At 48.9% G+C, this 23,464-nt stretch overlaps 2 protein-coding genes across 6 annotated transcripts in view; both read right to left on the bottom strand.

Moving 5' to 3' along the window:
- RADIL (Rap associating with DIL domain) overlaps nucleotides 1-23,464 on the bottom strand; it is a 97,906-nt gene that overhangs the window by 44,978 nt on the left and 29,464 nt on the right. For all 5 annotated transcript variants that reach the window (XM_049699944.1, XM_049699948.1, XM_049699947.1 and 2 more), the window contains one exon: nucleotides 22,173-22,771. In XM_049699944.1, the coding sequence (XP_049555901.1) occupies nucleotides 22,173-22,771 (599 nt within the window). The remainder of the gene's footprint in view (nucleotides 1-22,172; nucleotides 22,772-23,464) is intronic.
- Nucleotides 426-14,809, bottom strand: PAPOLB (poly(A) polymerase beta). Its single transcript, XM_033426683.2, is given in 2 exon segments — nucleotides 426-11,331; nucleotides 11,333-14,809. Coding segments are annotated over 2 exon segments (1,905 nt in total). The 5' UTR covers nucleotides 13,199-14,809; the 3' UTR covers nucleotides 426-11,292.

Genomic DNA, 23,464 nt, shown 5'->3' with positions numbered 1-23,464 from the left:
AACATTCCAAAATCTGCTCCACCTCACAAATACTAAAGGAAACGCAAGCTAAATAATGAGGTACGCTCTCCCTTCAAATCAGCAAAGATTCTTTGGTGATGGAATCACACGACGGCGAGGATAAGGAGAGACGGCACACTCAGAAACTGCCCATGGGAATGTGAACTGGCATTGGGCCACCCCAATTTAAAAACAGCCAGCGGGGGGCTTCTCTGGTGGCACAGTGGTTGAGAGTCCGCCTGCCGATGCAGGGGACGCGGGTTCGTGCCCCGGTCCGGGAGGATCCCACATGCCGCAGAGCGGCTGGGCCCGTGAGCCATGGCCGCTGAGCCTGCGCATCCAGAGCCTGTGCTCCGCAACGGGAGAGGCCACAGCGGTGAGAGGCCCACGTACCCCCCAAAAAAAAAAAATATATATATATATATATATATAAAACTATGTACATAGGTTGATTTAAATTATGTAAGAAAAGTAATGCAACAGTAAGAAAAGAATGAAAGGCACCAAAATGTTGAAAGCAATTCTCTCTAGGCGGTGACTTTACAGGTGATTTTTACTCTCTACCTAATACTTACCCTTATTTTCCAAATTTCCAATAATGAATATGTCTTATTTTCTTAGGTGGGGGGAAGTCACATTTTCAAGTACCGAGGAGCATTATTTCCGTGGTAAAACTTGGACCTTCCCCTGCCAATTAGGGCCCTAATCAGGGAAGAGCAGCCGTCTCTAGAAGGAACTAATAAGCTAATTAAGATAATGGGTAACTGAGGAGATCAAACGCTCAGACCATTTGTTAGCCAGTCACAGATGGAAACAGAGCCTTCCAGAACCATGCCAACGAGAGAGCAGTGTGGCAGAAGCAGGAACTTTCTTTAGCTGAAACCAAAGGCCCTGTGTGACTCCCCAGAGAAGCCTCGAGCCCTCCCTGGGAGAGGATCCTGGTAAACCGAGCAACACCAGCCCACCCGGCGCCCCTGCTCACAGACCCACACGGGAGGGGCCGCCGACGCCCCTTCCCGGGTCCACCTGGAGGACCAGCTTTGTCGCGAAGGTCAGCACCCCCTGTCTCTCGCCCAGAGTGAGGAGCCTCCCTGCCCAGGAGGCTGCATCCCGAGGATGCCCGACGCCCCACTGCCCTGCAGCGAAATCCCTACGCTCGTGCAGGCTGGAAGAGACAGCCATGGAAACCGCTTTGAAAATTGGGCAAGAAGACAAGAGAAACTAGGAGAGAAAAGACCCGGAAAACACGTCAGTCCAGGAGACGCAGAACCTGGATAACAGACGAACCAGAAGGAACGATCCAAGGAGGGATGTGATTTTTCAGAACTGAAGAACATGCGTTTTTAGCTTAAAAGTCTGACACACAGTAGAGGTTAAAAACGCATAAGGGGGGACTTCCCTGGTGGCACAGTGGTTAAGAATCCGCCTGCCAATGCAGGAGACATAGGTTCGAGCCCTGGTCCGGGAAGATCCCACATGCCGCGGAGCAACTAAGCCCGCGCACCACAACTACTGAGCCCGCATGCCACAACTACTGAAGCCTGCATGCCTAGAGCCCACGCTCCGCAACGAGAAGCCAAACCGCAATGAGAAGCCCCGCGCACTGCAACAAAGACCGAACACGGCCAAAAATTTAAAAACGCATAAGGGGTCAAAATACGCAAACAGCAAATTTTAATAACCTTAATACGTTAAGAGAATATGGTCATTATAAACAAATACAGTAACAGAAACAACCATCACTTTTTACATAAAAAAACAAAAGTCTAGCAGAAAGGGTGCAAACACACCCCAACCAGGACACACACTGTGAGTCTGCAGAATGAGGCAGCGTGAAGAAATTACCCGCGTCTCCAGAGGGAGGAGAGAGAGATTAAGTCCAAAGGAGTGAGAGTCCCAACACGCCCCAGCCTCTCCCGGAGGCACTGGGAGCTGAAAGGAATGGACTGAGACCTCCAAAATTCTAGGAGAGAAAAGTATTTTCATCTAAAGCTCTACGCCCAGCTAAGCTATTAATCGAGCATTAAGGTGGAGCAAAGGTTTTTCAAGCAACTTCACCTCTCATGGACACTTTCCCAGGAGGCCACGGGAGGAGCTGGTCCACGTAAACCAGGTGTAAAGCGAGAACCAGGGAAAAGGGAGCAGAGACGGGGGTCTCCTCTGCAGAGACACCAGGGTGAGGACGGCTGAGAGCGGGCTCGAGAGCAACCGGCCCGACCTGAGCAGGCGGAAGGCGCCCAAACTGGATAAAACCAGCCACACACCTGAGCATCTTGAAAAGAGATACTGGCAGAGGATGGAGGAATGCTGAATTCGTGAAAAGTACCAAGAAAAAGGGCAAATAATACCAATAATTAATTCCAAAGAGACTGGAAGCTGGACTAGAAGGAAAGGTAATCTTTGTGTACACCAGGCCTCTGTTGTAAAAAGCTGTCTCTGGTCCTAAAAATGTAAACACTGATTACTAATCTAAACAAATTTACAACTGTCCTGAGAGGACAGGGCGAGGGAAGCTGATGTTTTCAAAGACGGGTGGTGAACAGAGCTGAATTCTCATCTTCATGGAAGGAGTCACTAGATCAGGCTCAAAATGTAAAAACCAAGCAGTAGTGGGATAAATGTGTTACTTTAAGCTGTGGAATTAAATGCCAAATAAGGAACAGTTCACAACTGAAACTGGCTCCCTCTGGGCAGGGCAAATCGGGAAGAGGGAAGGCTAGTGCAGGGACCGGCTGCTTCAGCATTTTTGCTTCGTTTTGTTATTTCTAATCAGCAATGAGAAAGTATCACTTGTAACTGTGCACGTATATATAACTGGTGAAAGTAAGTTTTTAAACGTACATACTTTTCAACCTCCTAAACGAATGAATGAATGAATGCACGCACTTATGGTATGTATTTCATCAATTCCTAGACACACTTTTTTGCACATTTTAACATCTCTGAACGCATGCTGCGTTCTTGTGGAGTGTCCCAGGCAGCAGCTGTCATGTGAGAACTTGGCTATTGTTCCTGGGGGGCGAGATTCTTCAATATTTCAGCCATTTAAGGGCCATTTGAAGAATGAATGAGCTCTGGTTGTCATGTGCAAACTTGCAGAATTTGGGGCCAACAGCTTGAGAGAAAATCCCAGGGATAACAGTGGAGCACTTTCAAGAAATGCGGCATCAGCAATATTCTTGAGGGCACAAAGAAGGGCACCGTGTGGAAATGTGCACAGTGACAGCTCGAGTCGAAAAGAAGACTTTGAATTTATTTCACTCCTAGTTATCTTTTTGTGTGTGCATGTGCACAGAACCACTACAGATTAAAGTCCGTGTTTAAATAAATCTTCAGGTTTATTAGAGCTCTTTAGGTAAGTACAAAACTAGGAACCCCAAGTAATAATAGTAAGACATTGTATCCTCGTTTAACTTGTACGATTTTTTATGTTAGTGGTAAGTAGGTATGGTGATCTTACAATCAATAACATCTTTTATGTGGTGAAATACGGTATATACAGGAATATGTATTGCAAAATTGTTCTTAACGACCCCCAAATATACACAGTGCTCTGACCACACCATGGAATATTCCATAAGCCCTAGAATGAATGAATCAGAATGATAACAGATGATGTGCGGAGATTTTCAAAAGGAGTTTGTTAAGAAAAGATACAGAAAACTAAGTATGTGATCCCACTTTAAAATAATAATAACTGGGACTTCCCTGGTCACGCTGTGGTTAAGAATCCGCCTGCCGATGCAGGGGACGCGGGTTCGATCCCTGGTCCGGGAAGATCCCACATGTCACGAGGCAACTAAGCCCGTGGGCCACAACTACTGAGCCTGCGCTCTAGAGCCTCCCCACTGCAACTACTGAGCCCATACACCACAACTACTGAAGCCCCCGCGCCTAGAGCCCATGCTCCACAGCAAGAGAAGCCACCGCAATGAGAAGCATGTGCACCACAACAAAGAGTAGCCCCCGCTCACCGCAACTAGAGAAAGCCCGCGCGCAGCAACGAAGACCCAACACAGCCAAAGATAAAATGAAATTTAAAAAAAAATAATTAAAAAAAAACTGACTAAAAGTTTGCATGTGTACATGTTTACACAGATCTGTACAGGAGCATCTGAGCACAGAAAAACTATGGAAGGTCACGGTGGGAGCAGAATTAAAGGTGACCCCATGATCTCTGCCCCTACGGTTACTCCCATGATTAAGTACATGGGCAAGAGAGATTCTGCCGGTATAATTAAGGTAACTGAGCAGTTGATCTTAAGATACAGAGAGTACCCAGTGGGCCCAACCTAATCATGTGAGTGACTTCAAAGCAGAGAGTGTTCTCCAGCTGGTCACAGAAGAAAAGGGTCTGAACAAGGGCTCCCCCTGCTCCGATGGGAGGGGCTACAGGAAAAGGAGCTGAGAGTGGGCTCTGGTCCACAGCTCGCAAGAAAAAGAAAGGAAACAAAACATGGAGATTTCGGTCCCACAGCCCCAAAGAACTGAATTCTGCCTTGTCAGCCAAACTTTGTGGGAAAGTTGTCTACACACAGGCTTCCTCTCTTTTCTCCTATTCACCCTTCTGTATAAGCAGGAAACATTTCAGGCATCCAGAAGGGTATGAAGAACAAAATAATGCACCCGCTGCAGCCTGAAGAAATAAAGAACATTCTAGATATGGCTGAGCCTTCTCTCTCCTATCCAGAAATAACAGCTACGCCGATTTGGGGTCGTAACTCCCATGTGCAGATTTATATTTTTTTTTCCATGTATTAAGTATGGCCAAGATATTATATACATACATAGTAAATATCTCTGAAAAATATATTTAATTTGCCATTTTTTAAAAAACTGATGAAATGGTATCATACAATATGAACACACCCACTTGCTATGTGTATCTCCAGCTCATTCGTTTTCAGTGCTGTATGGTATTCCATTGCAATATATTAAAATGGACCCATTTTTCCTGTTGATCAATGAGCAAGTCAGTCTCCAAGATGGCCCCTAGTGACCTCCTGCTTTTCGAGCCCTTTTGTAGTCTCCTGCCACTGTGAATAGGGCCCGTTTAATCACAAAGACATGGTGGAAGTGGCAGTGTGACTTCCATGGTCAGGTCACGTAAGACACTGCGGCTTGTGGCTGGCTCTCTCAGATCACGTGCTGGGGTTAAGTCAGCCGCCATGCTGTGAGGACACTCGGTCAGCCCTATGGAGAGCTGAGGCCTCCTGCCAACAACCAGCGTCGACATGCCAGCCGACATCTCACATGTTAAATCATGTCGGCATTCCAGAGATTCATCAAACTTGGTCATGATGGTTTTCATATACATTTCTGGTTTGGTTTTAGTTTTCAAAATCAATATTCATAAGTGAATTTGGCTCATAACTTTTCTTTATCATGTTCCCTTTCTCTGGTTTTGATATGAAGGTGAGATTTGTTGTAAAAAAATGTTTCTTCTTTTTCTGTTTTCTGGAATAGTCTGATGTAAAATATTGGAATAATCTTGTCACTGAATATCAGTAAGAATTGGCCTGTACAACCTTCTAGGTTTTGTTTTTGTGAATTTACTTTGGTTTTGGTGGGGACATTTTCAAACTACTCATGCCATTTCTTTTCAAGGTTATAAATCCATTCAGGTTTTCTATCCTTCAGTGAGTTTGGGTAGGTTACCTTTTTCTACGAGATTGTCCATTTCGTCTAAGTTTTCAAATTTACTGCCATAAAGCTATCTATAAGATCCTTTAAATGAAACTGAAAAAAAAAAAACCTACCGTATTTGTAGCTATATCCCCTTTTAAATTCCTAAGATCGCTTGTGTACCATCTTTAGTCTTCCTCGACAATCTTCCCGGTTTTGACTATTTTATTAGTCTTTTCAAAGAACCTACTCTTCACTTTGTTGATCCTCTGCACTGCACGTTTATTTTGTCTTTATTTTCTGCTCTGTATTATTTCCTTTCTTCTCTCACTGAATGTATATCCTTTTTAACCTAGTTCTGTAGGCACACAGCTCATCAACTGCCAGCCTTTACTCTTTTCTAGGATAAGCATTTAAAGCCATAACCCTCCCCTTCTAAATACCACATTGGCTGCATCCCACAAGTTGCATTTTCATTACTGTTCAGTTCTAATTCACATTAAAGTGTCTTTTTTGATCCTGACTTATTGGGGAGCATTTGAATGTGTAAACATATGAGTTCTGTGTAATTCGCTCTACCACTGCCTTCCAACACCCATCCTCTCCTTCTCCCATCGCATAATGGTGGGGAACGGTGGTCGTGTAACCAGCTGATACAAACTACAACTTCCGGTCTCCCTCACAGGTAGGCAGGGCCTTGTGACTAAGTTCCAGTCAGTGAAAGACGAGGCAATGTCATCTTCTAGGGACTTCCAGGAAAGCTCCATAGGAGGAGGACACAGTCTGCAGGGACACCTTTGGCCTTGCCCCCTTCCTTCTTTCTTCCTGCCTTAAATGAAGATATGATGGCTATGATGGCAGCGGTCCCGCCACCATCCTGCACCTTGAGGTGACCTTGAGGATGGAAGGCATGGACTACAATGGTGGGGCTGAAAGTGCAGAAGCCTGGGTCCCTGGGGACCAGGAAAGCTCCCCCATCAGCCCTGAACTTACTCCCTCTGTAATGTGAGAGAAAAGCACCCTGTATGGAGTTCAGTAATTGTTATCTGGACAAATGCAATTCCTAACCCATAAAGAGGTCTTTAAGATATCACTTTGATGTTGGTTTCTTGATTACAAAATACTTCTCACACACACACACACACACACACACACACACACACGAAAGCATACAACTGAGACTAATAATAAAATGAACACCATTTCCTCCACCACCCAACCTGCAAAAAGTAGAACATTTCCAGTCTGCTTTCTTGCAGCTGCACCTCCCCTGCTTCTCCCCACCTCTCGCCCTTGCTATTCTGAATTTTATTTCACGTTCCCTCGTTTTTCCTTTATAGTTACACCTCACATTTTTGTCACCCTAAATTATACTGCCCTATTTTGCTTTTCTGTAAACCTTCTGTAGATTGTGCCGCACTGTGTAGTTTTCTGTGATTGTCTCTTTCCCCTCAACACTATGAGACACACCTACCCCGATGCATGAAGCTTTGGTCCATCTAATCTCACAGCTTTACGCTGTCTGCTGCGTGAATACACTCTCTCCTCTCCCCGTTTAGGGGTATGTGGGTCATCTCGAGCTTCAGGCTATTACAAAATGCTGCCGCAAACACTCCCTACTCGTCTCCTGGTGACCTGTGGGACGGTCTTTCTAGGAAAGTGCTTCCTGACTTTTCTGATACCATGGCATGTGAGGGAAACGATGACATCCCCATGGCACGCTGGAGGTAAACTAGAGGGTTGTAGGGTTCTGGACACGGCTGCAGCGGTGGCCCACAAACTCTGGCCACCTCAAGGGATAAAGAGACTGGTAAGGTTAAACTCACCAGTGCCCCACAGTGTGGGAGTGGAGCCCCCAGGGCAGAAGGAATGGAGCACAGGGTGCGGGCACGTCGGCCACACTAGACAACAGCCACCTTCTCCTGAAGGGACCAGACAGCGTGTACTCCCCCCGCCTCCTCGCCAAACCTGAATATTGTTAGGCTTCATTTTTGTAAAAGAAAAATAGCTCTGTGGTCTTAAATCCTATTTTCCTCACTAACAAGATCGAGCACCTTTCCATGTCTATTGTCCATTCTTAGTTCCTCTTCTGTGAAATACCTACGCATCTCTTTTGCCAGTTTATTGGGTTGTTTCATCTTTTCAAATAGACTTTTTTCTTCATCCTTAACATGGCCTGGATAGTAATCATTTGTTTTACGTATTATGAAATCTCCCGGCTTACAGCCTGTTTTTCAGTTTTCACTGTTCATTACTCAATACGATTAAGAGATTCTGTTCATCAGTCTCCACGGTGTGAGCTTTCTCGTGTCTTCTTTAGGAAATTCTTCTCTATGCTGTGTGTCATTGTTCCTAACTTACTGTTCTGCAGTCAGAGAACACGTTCTATGAATCAGGTAACTTGAACTATGTTGAGTCTTACTTTCTGGATCTAGCATGAGGTTATTTTTTTTTTTTTTACATGTCCAAGTGCTTGAGAATAACATGCATTTTCTAATTGTTGAGTGGAAGTTTCTATAACAAATGCCCAATAGATCAGGGACGACGAATGCCAGCCGGGGGGAATGGGTGACAAATCCAGCCCTGGCCATCTGTTCACATATTGTCCAGGGCTGCTTTCACTCTACAAAGGCAGAGTTTGTATAGCCTCACAAAGCTGAAAATATTTCCTATCTGGCCCTTTACAGGAAAAGTCTGCCAAGCACTGTTGTTGTGTTCAAAACTGTTTCCCTTCTACTTGTCGTCTGCTTAGTATCAATTAATGAAAAGAGTCGTTTAAAAATCTTCTGTGACAATGACACTTTTGGCAATTTCGGTTAATCTTTGCTTTATGTTGAGGTTATTTTACTAGGTGCAAAAAAAATTAAATTGGTCCCCTTTCCTGCTGCACTATTTCTTCTCTCATTAATTCAGTGGTCCCTTTTGTCCCTAGTAATTATTTTTGCTTTGAAATGTTTGGATAACATTGTTACTGTAACAGCTTTCCATTGGCCTTTTTTCCATTCTTTATGTCTTACGTTTTGGGTGTGTCTCTCATAAATAAAGAGCATACAGCTGGGCTTAGTTTTCCATGGACTCTTGACAATCTCCAAATTTTACTCAGGAAGCTTAGTCCATTTATTATGTATATAGTGACAGATATATTTCGTTTCCTTTCCACCACCTTAGATTGTATTTTCTTTCTACACCATTTTCTCTATGCTTCCCACCTCCCCGCCCCCACCTCTTTCCTGCCTTCTTTTGGATTAAGATTTTTTAACTCCATTTTTTTTGTACCACTAGTGATATGAAGTTTTAACCTTTTCATGTTTTTTCCCTATTATAACATGAATTCTAGACTTCAAGTAAGTCGAAACGTTCATCGGTGGCTTTACCCACCAGAACAACAGTATGAACATCTGAACTGTTATCATCAGATTTAAACCCCTCTGCTCGCTTCTTTCTTGCTTACGTTTATTGTGTTTTTTAATGGAGAAATACATCATCTGTTTTCAAAATAGTGCTTGAAAAATACAAGGAGTACAGATACTATAAAACAAAGCAAACTCCAGTCATGAGATACTATGCACACCATATGAAAAAAATAGTCTGATATTCAGGTAACGAAAACTAGAATTAAAAAGCTCCAACTTCCCAGCTTGGTAAAACAAGTACAGTTACACGAAACATTTAATAAACTAATTTTTCGCCAATGTGTGAATAAAATGACAAGACTAAATCTGTGCGTGGCAATTTCAAGGACACAATAGCTATTCCAAATACACAGGTACTGTACACACTTCACCTGATTTTATTGTGGTGGAAGGGGACTGCACAGGTAGTGGGAACACTGTGTATTAGGCGTCAGAAAGTCATGGTGAACAGAAAGTCTCAATTACTGCACAGCCCACAACAGAAATGACTATATTCCAACTTTGGGGGAAATTATTTAAAAGGATAGGGAAAGGGTTTAAGAAGCTGCAGTTTAACATGAAAAACGCACACGTGGTAGAAAGGAACACTGTTGGGGGACAGGAAGAATCAGCATCAGGCTATTTGGAAAACCTGTTAGGTTTGCTGTGTCCAGATTAAGAAAGACTGTTTTCATTCACCTACAACTGTTGAGAAACATGAATGTTCTGCTGCTAATTATGAGCTGTCTTTTTTGGTTTTTTTTAAAAAAAGGTTATTATTTCGAATCTTTTGCAGGATAAAACAAAAGAGTAGAAAGCTGACTAGATGTCAAGTGCTTGCTAGAAATTTCTGATGTTTCTACATGTAAGTTTTACTGATGAATTTTAGGAAGTCATTTACAAATAAAAATTGGTTTAAAATTCTGGAGAAAATGCTTTTTTGCTTACACGTTTAAATTAGAAATTAACTTTCCTATAAGCAGGGATTCTGTGGAGTATACAAATCTTCTCTTATGTGGAGACCAAATGACCATCCAAGATGGATAACATGCTTCACAGGAATTACTTTCAGTAAAGCTTTACTAAAATATTAGCCATGTGGCCACAGGACTGTTGGTTTCACATCATGGTTAAGAAAATACTAGCATACTGAGTTTTCTGTGAAACGATATATAAGCATACCTTGTGCACACAAGCAAAGAGAAGGCGGCGGGGGCAGGGGACACAAAAAGCTCTTTTTCTTTTAGGGCAAATGATTAAGGACAAGAGAATATGGAGCTCTGTTAGCTCAGGACAGTATCTGCTGTTTGACGGCTGACTGTATGCACTCTGAAACAGTTCTTCAGATAAAACCAATCATTTCTTGATCCCGTCCCATCAAAACCAAACACTTACTAATTACTGTTTCAATGCCAAATATATACCCTAAGAGTTGACATTTCATTTTAAAGGGTTACAGCTCTCACAGGGACAGAGCTAGATGTACTTTATGCTTTTTCTGAAGTACAGTACACCACTGCACAATGGGAACCAATCTGAAGATTAATAATGAAGAACATCATTCAGGAAAAATCTGAAATTCATCAAGCTGAAAAATCTAAAATTTGTTCTACTGTCTAATAAAAATATAAAGTGCATCACCAGCATGGAATTCTGATACTAGTTTGTACTGCAAACTTTCCCCAACAATGCATCCAACATCAATCCAGTCCCAATGTCAGTCATGGGTACAAACATAGCTGGAGGGTTTTTTTCTCTCTTTTTCCTCTTTAAGGGCAGGAGTCCTTCGAAATAGTTAGTGTTTAACTGTGGCTGACACATAAATAATCTGACACGTTAATTAACAGTACTTCTGGCTTCACATACTAACCTGGACTTCTGATTAAGATAAGCCCAATAAAGGAAGTCATCAAATAAGCCTAACAAAGCTATTCTGAACCATGTCTAGTTTGGTGCCCTTCGTCCTCCTCCTTTAGCATTTGAAGACAGCAGGCTGAGTTGGCAGACGCTGCTTACAGACCCTTGAGATCGTTCTTCTCAATCTGTTTTACTGAATTCTTGATAATAGGAATAAGATTTGCAGGGAGAGCAGGGATACTGAGAAGGTCTGCACTGGATGTTCCCCATGAGGCCAACAGAGAAGCTGCTGTCTGAATAGTTTCCAATTGAGTCGCACCTGTCTCTTTATGAGACCGTTCCTCTTCTGTTTTGGTTTCCTTGGTCCTTTCTTCTTTGTGACGTGACAATGTCCTCTAGACTCCTATGATAGGGTTAGCTATGTTTGCTGCTGCGCTCCCTGAAGGCCTGGGTGGATGGTTGACCAGAGGTGTTGAGGAAACAACTCTGGTGACCATGGGCTTCGGCGGTGGAGAAATATTTGGTTGTGGGGCAGTCTGAGGGACGCTTCCGCTGGACGTGCTCCCCAGGCTGTCGCTGGGATTTGCTTGTTGTAAGGAAACTTCAGGAACCTGTACGCTGGTCACAGATGCTGCCATCACAGCCGGGGCAGGAATGCTTCTGCCCTGAGCGCTGCCAGTCACTGGGCCAGTCTTCATAGAGCCAGGAAGTGAAGACACAGACGTGCTGTCTTCACTGTCTACAGACAAGTCGAGGCTGCCGTCATCCAAAGCTGTCCATCTGACACCTTCCATCGAGTGTGTTTTCTTCTTCTGAAGCACGTGACCAGGTAGTAGTTGATGAAGTTCCTTTCTTCTCAAATGCATTGCAGCAATTTTCATATCCATCTCAAACATCTTACTATTTATCGCTTGCCTATAAACTGTATCTGTGAAAGACTGGATATCGTAGGTGAGATCAATACTGAGAACGTCAGAGTTTTCCGGCTTTTTTAACACTAACCCAATCACCCACATTGTACGAAATCCTTCCCTGTCAGGCTTTTCCTTGGGTGCTGGAAACGACTGAGGATTCACATGTGCCAGTGTAATAAATTCATTCTTCTCCAAGCTTCCAACCAGGATTCGGATTTTTGATTCCACCAAGCCCACCCATTCTAGATGTTGTTTTTCTGTTGGCGCACTTGCTAGAAGTACAATATAATGCTTGTACTTTTGAAAGAAGCTGGGAGCTTCAAAAAGTTTGGACCACTCTGCCTTACTCAGCAAAATCTCATGTGTAATAGCAAGCCCTTGCTTAAACTCCTCAATCATGACCATCCTTGTTGAAACAGACACGTTGTACGTGGAGTTCTGCTGTGGGTACGCTGGTGTAATTATAGGCATGAGATGGTACCTATCGCTGGGATTTACTCTTGGGTCCCAGACAGGCAAATTAAGATTCCGTTCTTCAGGCTCTTTCAGTAGCACTGGATTTGGCCATTCCCATTCAGAAAACACCAAGAAAAATTTACGTACAAGAGTTGATGCTATCGCATTTGGATAAAGCTGGCAAGTTCTTGCTACTAGCATCGCCCAGGAAACACCTCCTAGGAAACCTAATATATTGGAATAGATATTGTGGCATTTGGCCCACAACTTGATGGCTCTCAGAGTTAATCTGAAGTTGTCAATGTTTGGTACCAGATGTAAAATCTCATCAGTTACCCGGCAACCATTAAGACTTCTTATGCACCTAATATCTAAGTTTTTAAGCAGACTGTCATCTCTTAGGTCCAAATCTTCCGGAATAGTCTGCAGTGCTAATCTTGCAAACAAAATATCAATCTCTATCCCATCAAAACACAGTTTGATAACTGGTACAAATGCCTCTTCAACAGCCCTTAAATCCTTTACTTCTTCATGTAGTTTCAATTTACCATAGAAGGAGGTGAAAAAGTCGCTTCGATCAACATGTCTTGGTGCCACGCACAACGCGTCGATATCGGCACCTTTCGTATGCACCCCTAATCTATAAGAACCGAATGTAAAGATTTTCCCTCCAACGTTTTCTATTACAGCTTGTGGAAGACTCTTGCTTTCACTGATTTCTCGTATCCATTCCTTTACCAGGTTATTTAATTTCTCCAAAATTAAAATCCTGCGCTGTAGTTCCTCTTCCTCTTCAAAAACCCCAAAGGGCTTCAGGGTTTCAATTAATTTCTGGGTAAGTATGCAGTCAGTCTCCCTGGGGGGTGCTAAACTGATGGGGGAGGAGACGCCATAGTGCTTGGGCGGCGGCGGGGTCTGTTGTGATCCCGGGGTGGTCACCGGAAACGGCATCATCTCTAGCGCTGGCCCCGCCACGCCGCGTCCCCCGCCACCGCGACCTCCGCGGCCGCCCGAGTCATGATCCGCTGAGGCGGGAGGGGCGGGGCTCCTACCAGCCCAGGTCCGACCCGCTCCCGCTCCGCTCCCGCCGCTTCAAGCGCCTCTCCGCCGTCCCCTCGGCCCCAACATGGCGCCGGGGCCCTAGCTGCTGCGTTCTAGAACGCCCACGCGCGCCACGCACACCGCTCGCCACGCGTGCCACGCGTGCCACGGCGCATGCGCGCGCGCAGAGCCTCACGGGGGCTGTAGTTTCCAGGTCTCCGCCGCGGCTTCTGGCCGGTGGGGGCCGGCACGGCTGCGCCCCGGGGTTCGGCCCTATTATAACTGTTTTAGACGTTTGCTCAGACCTACCGTCCAACTCCTTGCTCGCCATTCTCTACACCCCGGGTCTCCTTCCTCTCCAGTGGCATCTTCAGGTGGCCTTTGCCCTCTGGCCCATCCTTTGGAATCCCTCTATGGCAGGGTCCGTTGGTGGGAAGCAGCTCCGTGGCATCCTCCGTGGCCCGGCGCCTGGGTGGTGGGGCAGCCAGGACCGCAACTCTGGGTTCTCAGTCCTGTTCTCTCCAGCTTTGAAGGCCCCATCGGCTGACCTCTGGTTTCTGCGGTTCCGGGTGGGGAGCCTGCTGCTCGCCTGTCTTTTCTTCTCGGCGACTGTAAAAATCTCTGAAGTGTCCTGCAGTATCACCACTAGGCAGCAAGGGGTAAACTTTTCGTTTATCTTACAGAGGAAGCACTATGATTCCTGAATCGGAAGACTGCTGCTTTTCATCCCATGCTCCCGGATGACTCTCAGGTATGTCCGTGGAGCATGTCCTCACCCCATTCTCTTGATCCTCTTCACGTGGACATGTGATAGACCTTCTCATCCCGTTCCCCGTGTCTCTCAACCCACGTTTCTGTCTGCGTGATGCCAGGTCTACCTCGTCCTCTAATTCTCTTCAGTTATATTTAGTCTGCTGTTTAAGCCATCGTTGAAGTAACCATTTACAAACTTGCATTTTTATTACTAAAAGCATTATCTTGTTCTTTTCCAAATCTTCCTTGCCTTTTGGGATGACATTCTGTTCTCTCCTGTTTTCTTTCTACCTTTTATTTCATTAAACATTTTAAAAATACTTACTCAATCTTTTATATCTAATGGTTCCAATTCCTAAGTTCTTGAGAACCTGATTCTACAGTTTGTTTTCTACTGACTCTTTTCAGGAAGCATCACTTCAAGTGTCTGGTCATTTTGGACTGTTAGCTCGTCTCTGGCCAGGCTTGGGATGCCTGTGTAGATGTCCTTCCAGAGAGGGTTTACTTTGTTTCTGTCCGATGTCCTTGTACACTATCAAATAACGTACACAGTAATTTAATTTCTTATCCAGTGATTATCCAGATCACTTAAGTAGTGCAATTTTGAACCCCAAACACCTGAGAGGAAAGGTGATTTTCAATTCTAGGAATGAGTAGTTTTTCCCACCCAGAGCCCAGGTCAAGAGAGATAACTCTCTGTCATCTCCTTTCACCAGGTAGCAGATTCTTCCTATTCTGTCTTTTCATTCAGTGTGTCACCTTTACAGTTTCCCAATATATGTGAGGGTCTCAGTCCCAACTTTCTACTTCCTGAGGTCTCAAGGCTCTGTGTCTCTTTCTCGGACAGCTATTAAACTTAAATTTCTTGGTTATAAAGACTGGCAAGAGCCTGTGGGGCAATTGTAGCTTCATAATCAGCTAAGATTCTAACGTTTCAAGGTCCTCATTTTGTTTTGTTTTGTTTTTTCACCCTTAGAGATTACTTTACTTTGGGGGGATATTCAGCTGTGCATCTAAAAGGAGAATTGTTATAGTTCAGCCAGCACTTCCAGGTACTTTATATAGAAAGATCTTCTAGAATAATTAATCCCACATATTGCCAGTACCAATTTCTCAACCTATTTCAACATAGTTTTGCATGCTTAACATTCCAGCAGCACAGCTATCAGTAAGGTATTTGGTGACCTCCATGTTGCTCAATCCAATGATCTGCACCTTTTTGACCTACAGTAGCCTCACGTTGGCCTCCACGGCACCACACTCTTTTGTTGTCTTGTACATCTCTGGCCTCCCCTTGGTCTCATTTGTTCCTCCATTACTTTGCCTCTACAGTTGGAGTTCTTCCAGTTTCCATATTAAGCCCTCAACTCTTCTCATTGTATATACATTTACTACCGGGTCATCTATCAGTTTTCACAGCTTAAATATCACCTATTAACAGCTTAATGTAAGTTTACTCTTCCGAGCTCCAGATCCATATCATCTGACATCCCACGTGCCACCTCCGTTTGGATGTCTCAAACTCAACAGTCTAAAGAGAACTCTTACTCTTCCCTCCATAACTTCTTTCTCTCTCGGTGGTCACCACTTTGGTAAATGGCGTCTCCATCTACCCAACTGCTCATGTCAGAAACCTGGGAGTCATTCTGGACACACCCCCCACTCTTTCTCATCTTCAACATCTAGTTCATTTACAAATATCGATGATTCTACCTCCAGAATACGTTTGGGATTCATCAACTTCTCTCTACCTGCTTCCCCATAACTCGTCCAAGCTACCATCAATTTTCACCTAGACTCCTACAATAAATTCATCTATTACTGACTTTTCAAAGTACTTTTTACCCAGTAGCCACAGTGGTCTTTTAACCCCTTCAGTGGCCTCTCATTAGTCTAAAGCCCAAAATACCTAACAACCCCCGACCATCTCTCCAGCTTCACCTCCCACAATCTCCCCCACCCTCCAGCCACATCGCCTTTCGGTGCCTTGCATTTATTTCATTCTCTCTCATCTCTGGGTCTTTGCACAATGCTGTTCCCTCTGCCCAGAAAGCTCTTCCTGCACCACTTACTGTCTACTGCTCTTCACCTGCTTAGTTCTGTCAACTTTGAGATTGGCTTAAATTTCATCTCCTCACAGAGAATTTCCCTAACCTCCCTGCTAAATTAGCACCTGTACTTTTCTTTCATAGAACATATCACAATTTGTAAGTCCCCGTTTTTCGAGTGCTTGTTTCTTTGTCTTTATTTGCCACTGTAGACCCTTAGCGCCATGAGAATAAGATCTATTTGTTCTGTCAGCTGCTACATACGTGATCAGTACCTGGTCAAGTACCTAACATAGCAGCACTCAACAAATGTCTGCTGACAAATAAATAAATGAATAAGCACAACGAAGAAAATTCTTTCACCTTCAAATCACTGGCTAATCAATACCCAAAAGACCCATCTCTTGAGTTTTAGTTTAGGCAGAGGGACAGTTTCAAAGCCACACACCGTGACTCTGGGGAAATCACTTCACGACTCGGTTCTCGCTGCTCGCGTCCGTCGGCTGCAGGGAGTTTCTCTGGCTGCGTGACTCCAGCACCTCACTCTCCTGCAGCTCCTTTTGATTTTAACATATTCTCAGGGGAGATTTTCGAGGGTTGGGGGCTCATACCCAATGCTTAAGGATGTGGAAGGGCCACACAAGAAAGCACGCCAGTGTCGTGGCAGCCTTTCTGGAGAAGCTGCCGTCCCGCAGTGCTTACTAAGAAATGAAACAGACATATCTATAATCCAGAAACTCCATTCCCTGGAGATGACCCCCCAGAGAACTCTGCACAGGCCCTCGAGAGGGTCATCATGCCATTGTCTGTAGTACGACGGAGCTGGATGCAACCTGAGAGCCCATGATTAGGAGAATGGATCATGGGATATATGCAAGTGACGGGAAACTGTGTCTCCAGAAAAAGCAAGGAGCTGGATTCGCATGCAGCACCGTGGGTAGAGCTAAATCTTAGCTGTAGAATGCTCTTAGTTAAAAACAAAGCTTCAACTTTGATACAGTCAAATGCATCTACCTTTCCCCTGTGTTTTGCATCTCTGAAGCCTTATTTATGAAATCCTTCTTCTGGCTGTAACTTCACCTCTGACTTGCAGGTTTTCAATGCATTTGGAATAAGGATCCAACCTGACTTTTCCTTCCCTGCAGTGTCCACCCTGGCCATACTTTGGCCAATTCCTACTATGTTTTGTGTCTTTCAAACATTTTACGCCAGTTCTGATCTCCCCGTGTTTAGCACTGAGCCTCTGGAGGTTCCTTGGCCAGAAGTCTCCCGAGGGAGGATGGGGTGCTGCCAGCCAGGCCCCAGGTGGGCAACACCAGGCTCGGGAGAGCAGGGCTGCTAGGCCTCCTTCCGACGCCGCGCTTCTACATGAAACTGAAAACTATGAATTTTTTTTTTTTTATGAAACTGGCTATTAGCAGCTAACCGTTCAACTTTATGTTCTCTTTAAATTGAAAGTCCTCAAAGATGTCTTTTAAGTGCAAATAGTTTTCTAGTTTTAGACTGATGGAAAAAGTTGGGCATTGTTTTGTTTCCCCCAAACTACATAAAATAAACATTTCCCTCAATGACTGCATCGCTGAGAATTTGCCCAGAGGAAGCCTCACTCAACAGGCAGCTGCTCTTCAATAAAAGGAGAAGAGAATCCAGGCCGCCTTGTTCATCCTGAGATAAGTGTTATTAAAAATCAGATTCGAGGCGGGAGGAGAAAAACATCCAAAGAAAACAGCACAGAGAGGTCGGGGGACTCAAGGGGACAGAATCCGCGGCGCACAACCAGCAGATGGAGACAGCAGAGGCTTCGTGAGGCGCCTGAACATCCCCGTTTAGTCGGGGCTCAGGCCCATCTGCCCGTCTGTGGATGACGGCAAACACACCCAAAGTCAGGCACTCAGACGACACGCCTGCCACCACTCCAGCCGGCCTTGGAAGAGAAGGGAGGCTGGCAGGTCACACTGTCGGCGCCAGAGCAGCGCACTCCTCACTCAAGCCCCCACCTGCACTAGTGGGCAGCCATGCCGTCTGCACGCCACTCCCACCTGCCCTCCCCCCACCCCACCCCCAACCCCCCCCGCAAAGAAAAACAGTTCCAACCCTGGAGTCTTGGCTGCACCCGGAAGCCGAGACTCACAGAGGAGCTTGCTCTTCTAATTTGCATCCACCCTTAAACAGGCGTTTAATGAGCACCTACTGTATGCCAGACCACACAGACATTGAAGGGCAATTTGTGACGAGCCCAGTGCTGATGCAGAGATGTCCCTGCAGAGAGAACCTCAAGCCTCGGTAGCTTTTAGAAACCCTCTAGCCTTGTCTCCTCGGAATAGGGCACCGAGAGCCAAGGAGGCCCTGCCTTCCAGCATCGGGAGAAGGTCAGCCGCTGCGGGCCGGCGCAGGCCACCCAGGAAGGCGTCCACTGGCACAGAAAGAAGCTCGCACTTCCCCTCCTCAAGGCACCCAAGTCCCTCAGACGGCGCCCCCATGACAGCCAGCCTGGGCTGACGGTCCAGGTCCTGGGGCACAAGGCCACCGGCCCCTATGGGAGGCGCAGGGCGTGGCCAACAGACTGAGTTCCTCCAAAGGGTCCAGGCCACCGGGTCCAAATCGGTGGTTCCCAGCCGAGGGCGAGCTTGCCCCCAGGACACTCAGCAAGGCCCAGAGGCGGCCAGGCCTGGGACGCGGCTAACGTCCTGCAAGGCACAGGGCGGTCCCCTACAGCAAGGAACTGCTGGCCCAAAGTGTGACGGGACTGAGGCTGAGAATCCAGTTTACAAGCTCTGTCCATCCTGGGAACACAAATAAACCCGGCCCTCTCGCCCTTCCCCAGCCGCTGACAAAAACCACATGGCCCGCCCTCCATCCCAGAGGGAGAAGTGATTACTGTCTTTATCTCGGGCACCAGAGCCCGCCCTGCGGGGCACGGGCCCCACAAGCCAGCCCTCGGGAACACGCAGCGGGCTCCGCAGCCCCGCCCCCGCCCGCCCGCCGCGGCCCCGGGGCTCGCTCGGGATATTCTGATCCTCTGGAGACCACGGAGAAGCTGGCAGCTGGGAAAGGCGATATTTATGGAAAACAAACGCCGAAAGTGCCTGAGCGCATTACCACGGGCGCAAAACCACGGTCCAAACGGTCCAGGGGAACCGGGTGGATTCTTCCTTCAGTGCCCTCGGGAAGTGCCTGGTACAGCCGCTTCTGCCACCTGCCCTGCTGGGGCCTATCCCAGTTCACCCAAGGGCGCCTGCGGTGGGCTCCCAGCCCTGAGGGCCTAGCGGACGCTCGCAGTGGGCTTTTAACGTGAAATCAGCGAGCCCCAGCTCACCGACACGGGGTGGGTCTTCTGCCGTGGGAACGATCCGGGAACGATGAAGATCACTGTGACCGTTCAGTAACCTGAAGCCTGGGGCGGCCGGCATTCGTTCACGTGCACGCACACGCACGCGTGCCCGCACAGGCGGTCCCTTCCTTTTGCACACTTTGCCAGGGGAATGGGGACAACGTCACCCGTTCTCGGGGAAGGAAGAAGGGAATCAGGGTGCCTGGAGCCTGCTCCACGCTGGGTCCCCATCTTCCTCAACAGTAAAGCCCCCACCCCGTGGACACCGCCGAGCTCACCGCAGCCGATGCCACCTCACAGCGACGCTCAGGCCGCTCGGGGCGCCAGCAGCATCTGGGGCTCATCGCAGGCAGGCCGCCCAGGAGGTAGGGAGCCCCCTTCCCTGGAGACAAGACCACAGGTGTCAGGAACGTGGGCGGGAGCCGCCGGGGCGGGGCGGGGGGGGGGAAGCGGCCAGAGGGGCTGGAGATTCCTTCTCATCATCAACGTAAGGCGGCTGGCACCCACCTGACACCAACACCCTTCACTCCTCCTTCAAGTCTCTCTGGTTCCCACCGGCATGAGGAGGCAGGGAGTCTGGGACCTTGGGGGTGCGCTGGGAGGTGAGGGGCATCTGCAGATCGGGAGGGGCCGCATCGGATTCTTTACACAGGGGAACAATGCAGAGCGTGAGTGTGTGTTCACGTGCGTGAGTGGGAGAGCATGCGTGTGCATCCTTGTATCATCAGGATCCTCAGACAGACCCTAATGCAAAGGTCCCGGGCTCTGGTGATGCTCCGCCAGCAACCTGTGGAGCAGGGCTGGAGGGGGCGGGCCCGGCTGCAGGGTCCCCAGTGCCGGCTCTGCGTCTCGGTAGCTGGCGAAGGGGACAGCACGGCCAGGAGGCACAGAGCACCCAGGCCACACCCAAGTCAGAGGCCGGCCAGGAAGGCCAACTCCCTGGGGCCCGGGAAGCCTGCCCCAGGCAGGTAACACAACCCACTTCCAGCCCAGAGAAGTGTGTCAGTGAGACCCGCCCGCTTCAATAGACTCTTTCTCTGAAAGGTTTCGCAAAGCCACCACCAAGTTGAATATGTCGTGGGCCTTCTCCTGCCTGGACGAACGTAAAAGGAACAGGTCTAAAAGGGGTCTGTGAACAGGAGAACAAAGCCCTGCTCCCCGCAGATAGCGTCTAGCCTCGTGGTCACCCTGCTCCCCCCACCCCCCGGCCAGAGCGATCACCCACGTGACACAGAGCAGGCCTTCCAGGGCCCACCCGGGACCGAGGCACAGCGACCCGCAGGACAGGCAGGGCTGGCCCGGCCACGTGCTCTTTGCTCTCCATTCAGCAGAGAAAAGACTGGGCAGGACAGTGACCATGAGCTGAACACCCGCCCTCTCCACCCACGTGACGCAGCCCCTCACAGGCCTCCGAGAGTGCGGAGGGGAAGGGACCAGGCCTCCGGAGAACAGCGAGGCGGCGTCAGGATGAAATCCAAACCCCTGCCACCCGGGGCCTGTGGGCGGGGCATTCAGGCGCTCGTCCAAGGAGAGTTAAAAACAATAACACAACATTGTAAATCAACTATCTTCGATAAGGTTAATTTTTTTCAAATAGTTAAAAAAAAACCCAAACAAAGAACAACCCAGTAACATCAGCTACTCATTGGTCAGTTTTTCCTTATCCCCCATGCCTGCAACTCTGCACAACGTTGGTGATAAAACACTCCACTCCCCCATCAGAGGGACCCCAAATCCGCCCTTGGTCCACCCCTGCCTGTGAGCGCACAGGAAAACCGCGTGCAGGAGGCGGTCAGGACGCACGGCCGAGCAGAGAGCTCTGCACACACCACTGCACCGGCCCGCGGGTCACTGGATCCTCCAGATCACGAGACTGGGGCCAGAAGGGCCGCCGAGAGCCCACCGCCAAGCAGTGGCCCCGTCAGGCCTGCCACACCCTCGTCTTCACACCCTAAAGGCACAAGGTGGGTTTCGCGCCAGAGGAGAACCGGAGAACATGAGCATTCGTGACACCTGGGGACACACACAAAACGTCAGAGCTCAAGCCCCTCGACCCCGCAGCACCACGAAACCGAGTGACGAGTCTCCTGAGGCCACTGAACGCCCTCTGCTCTGAGCCACACGTAAGACCAGTGCACTTGCTCGTGTGAAGCCACCAAAGCCAAACGTGACCTGAGATGCGCTGAAGAGTCTGTGGGCGTCTGAAAAACACCCATGTTTTATGACGCTTCCCTATTAAGACAATGAGCTTCTTTCCGCCGAGTGAGCAGAGCAGCGTCCCGCAGGGCGTGGAGCGCCCCGGCCCCGGGCAGGGACTCAGTGCTGCTCCCAGCACGACCTCCACTGCCCCGGCGCGCCCCCCAACGCACCGCACCTCCGGAGACCCGCTTCCTCCACCGCCTTCGCGTGCGCTTGCCCCTGAGATTGCCCCGGCGCCTCGGGCACTGAGGGGCTTTCTGAACCGCGTGTGCCGCCTGCACGGGACAAGCTCCTCTCTGCGGCCAATGACACGCATGCCAGACCCCTGGACGGCCATCTTCAACCGAAAGCAGAAATCGCCCCACGGCACTGCAAGACGCCGTGAGGAGCGCGGAATGACCACCAGCAGGCGCCCTGCAGACAGCCCCGCAGAGCAGGGAGAAGAGTCCGTCCTGAGCGCCACCGCGGCAGAGGCCCACGGGCCTCCTCAACAACACACCTGCCCGGTGCTTCCCGGAGCGGCGGCCGCCCCGCGCCTCCTCGCGCCCCTCCTCACCTGCCGTCACGGTGTCCACGTCCCTGGCTGCCAGCTCCTCCATCTCCGACCTCTTTCTCAGCTCAAACCTCCGGGACAAGCCTTCTCGGGGTTTCCATAACTCCTGGATCAGGAGGGGCTTCTCGTTGTCGCCGAACACCCGGAAGCCCTCGGCCTGCCACTGCCGCCCGGAGTCGCCGGCCTGGCCCACCACGTCGCACAGCACGTACTGGCCGGCACGCTCGGGGCTCAGGGCGTAGCGCTCCAGGGCCTCCCTCACCAGCTCCCGGGCGCTGGACGTGCCGGTGGCCAGGACGCTCTTGTAGTGGGTGCCCGTGCACACGCTGTCCCCGAACACCTTCAGGACCCCAGGGGCCGAGAGCTGGGTGGAGAGCTCGGCCGGGTCGTCGCTGCTGCCCAGGCTGGAGCAGGTGGTGTCCAGGTCACGGTACTTGTAGCTCAGCGTCCGGGACAGCACGCTGGACAGCAGCTGACCCTGCCGCTTCAGCTTGCTCTTGGCAGGTGGGGACATGATGAAGTGGGTCCCATAGAACATGGTGGGCCCGTCTTCACGGACGAGCACTGAGGGCTCTGGCCAACGGCAGGGAAAAGGCCGCGTCCTGGGAGAAAATGAAAGGCAGGTTACCATCGACCAGCAGAGCGACAGGAGCCCACGAGGCTTGGGGAAACATCAACAGACTGGACCGGCCATCTAGGGCCCGGCGCCCCAGCAGAAGCCGCGGACACGGCACCTCGGCCGGGTCCAACAGTGAGGATACAGACGAAGCCGGCGGGACCGCAGGGGACAAAGCAGGTTGGAAGGGGCTGAAATGCCCTTCAAGGCAAGCCATTACTGGGAAGCACGGTGAGGTCACCCAAAGCCAAGACACGAGAAGCCTGGGCACCAACGCGCTCCGCACAGCAAGCTACCAAGAAACAGGGCCGGCCAGGGTGGGGCTGGGTGGTGCTCGCAGGGTGGAGTCCCGGCGGGGTTGCCCGGCCTCATCTGAGTCAGCCCCCATCTATCCCATGGCACCCAAAGTCATAAACAACTCTGAGCGCACAAGGCCGTGTCTTCCTAAACTCCACCTCCCCCGCACCACAGCCTATGCTACCGAAAATTCATCACAAACAGCAGTGGAACTAGGCAATCAGGCCAGGTGGCAGCCACACGAGCAGGGCAGTAAGCGACCGGGCATTCAAAACACGCCCCCAGGATGCTGCTCCCGGATGACTGGTCCTGGCTCTGAGGAGCCACTTCCCTGGGACGGCCGCACTAGAACGGACACATGACCACAATGCACACAAAAGGG

Source organism: Orcinus orca, chromosome 16 (genome assembly GCF_937001465.1).
Source record: "Orcinus orca chromosome 16, mOrcOrc1.1, whole genome shotgun sequence".
Taxonomy (NCBI): Eukaryota; Metazoa; Chordata; class Mammalia; order Artiodactyla; family Delphinidae; genus Orcinus; species Orcinus orca.
The sequence above is the reverse complement of the archived record's forward strand: the minus strand, read 5'-3'. Positions and strand labels throughout refer to the sequence as shown.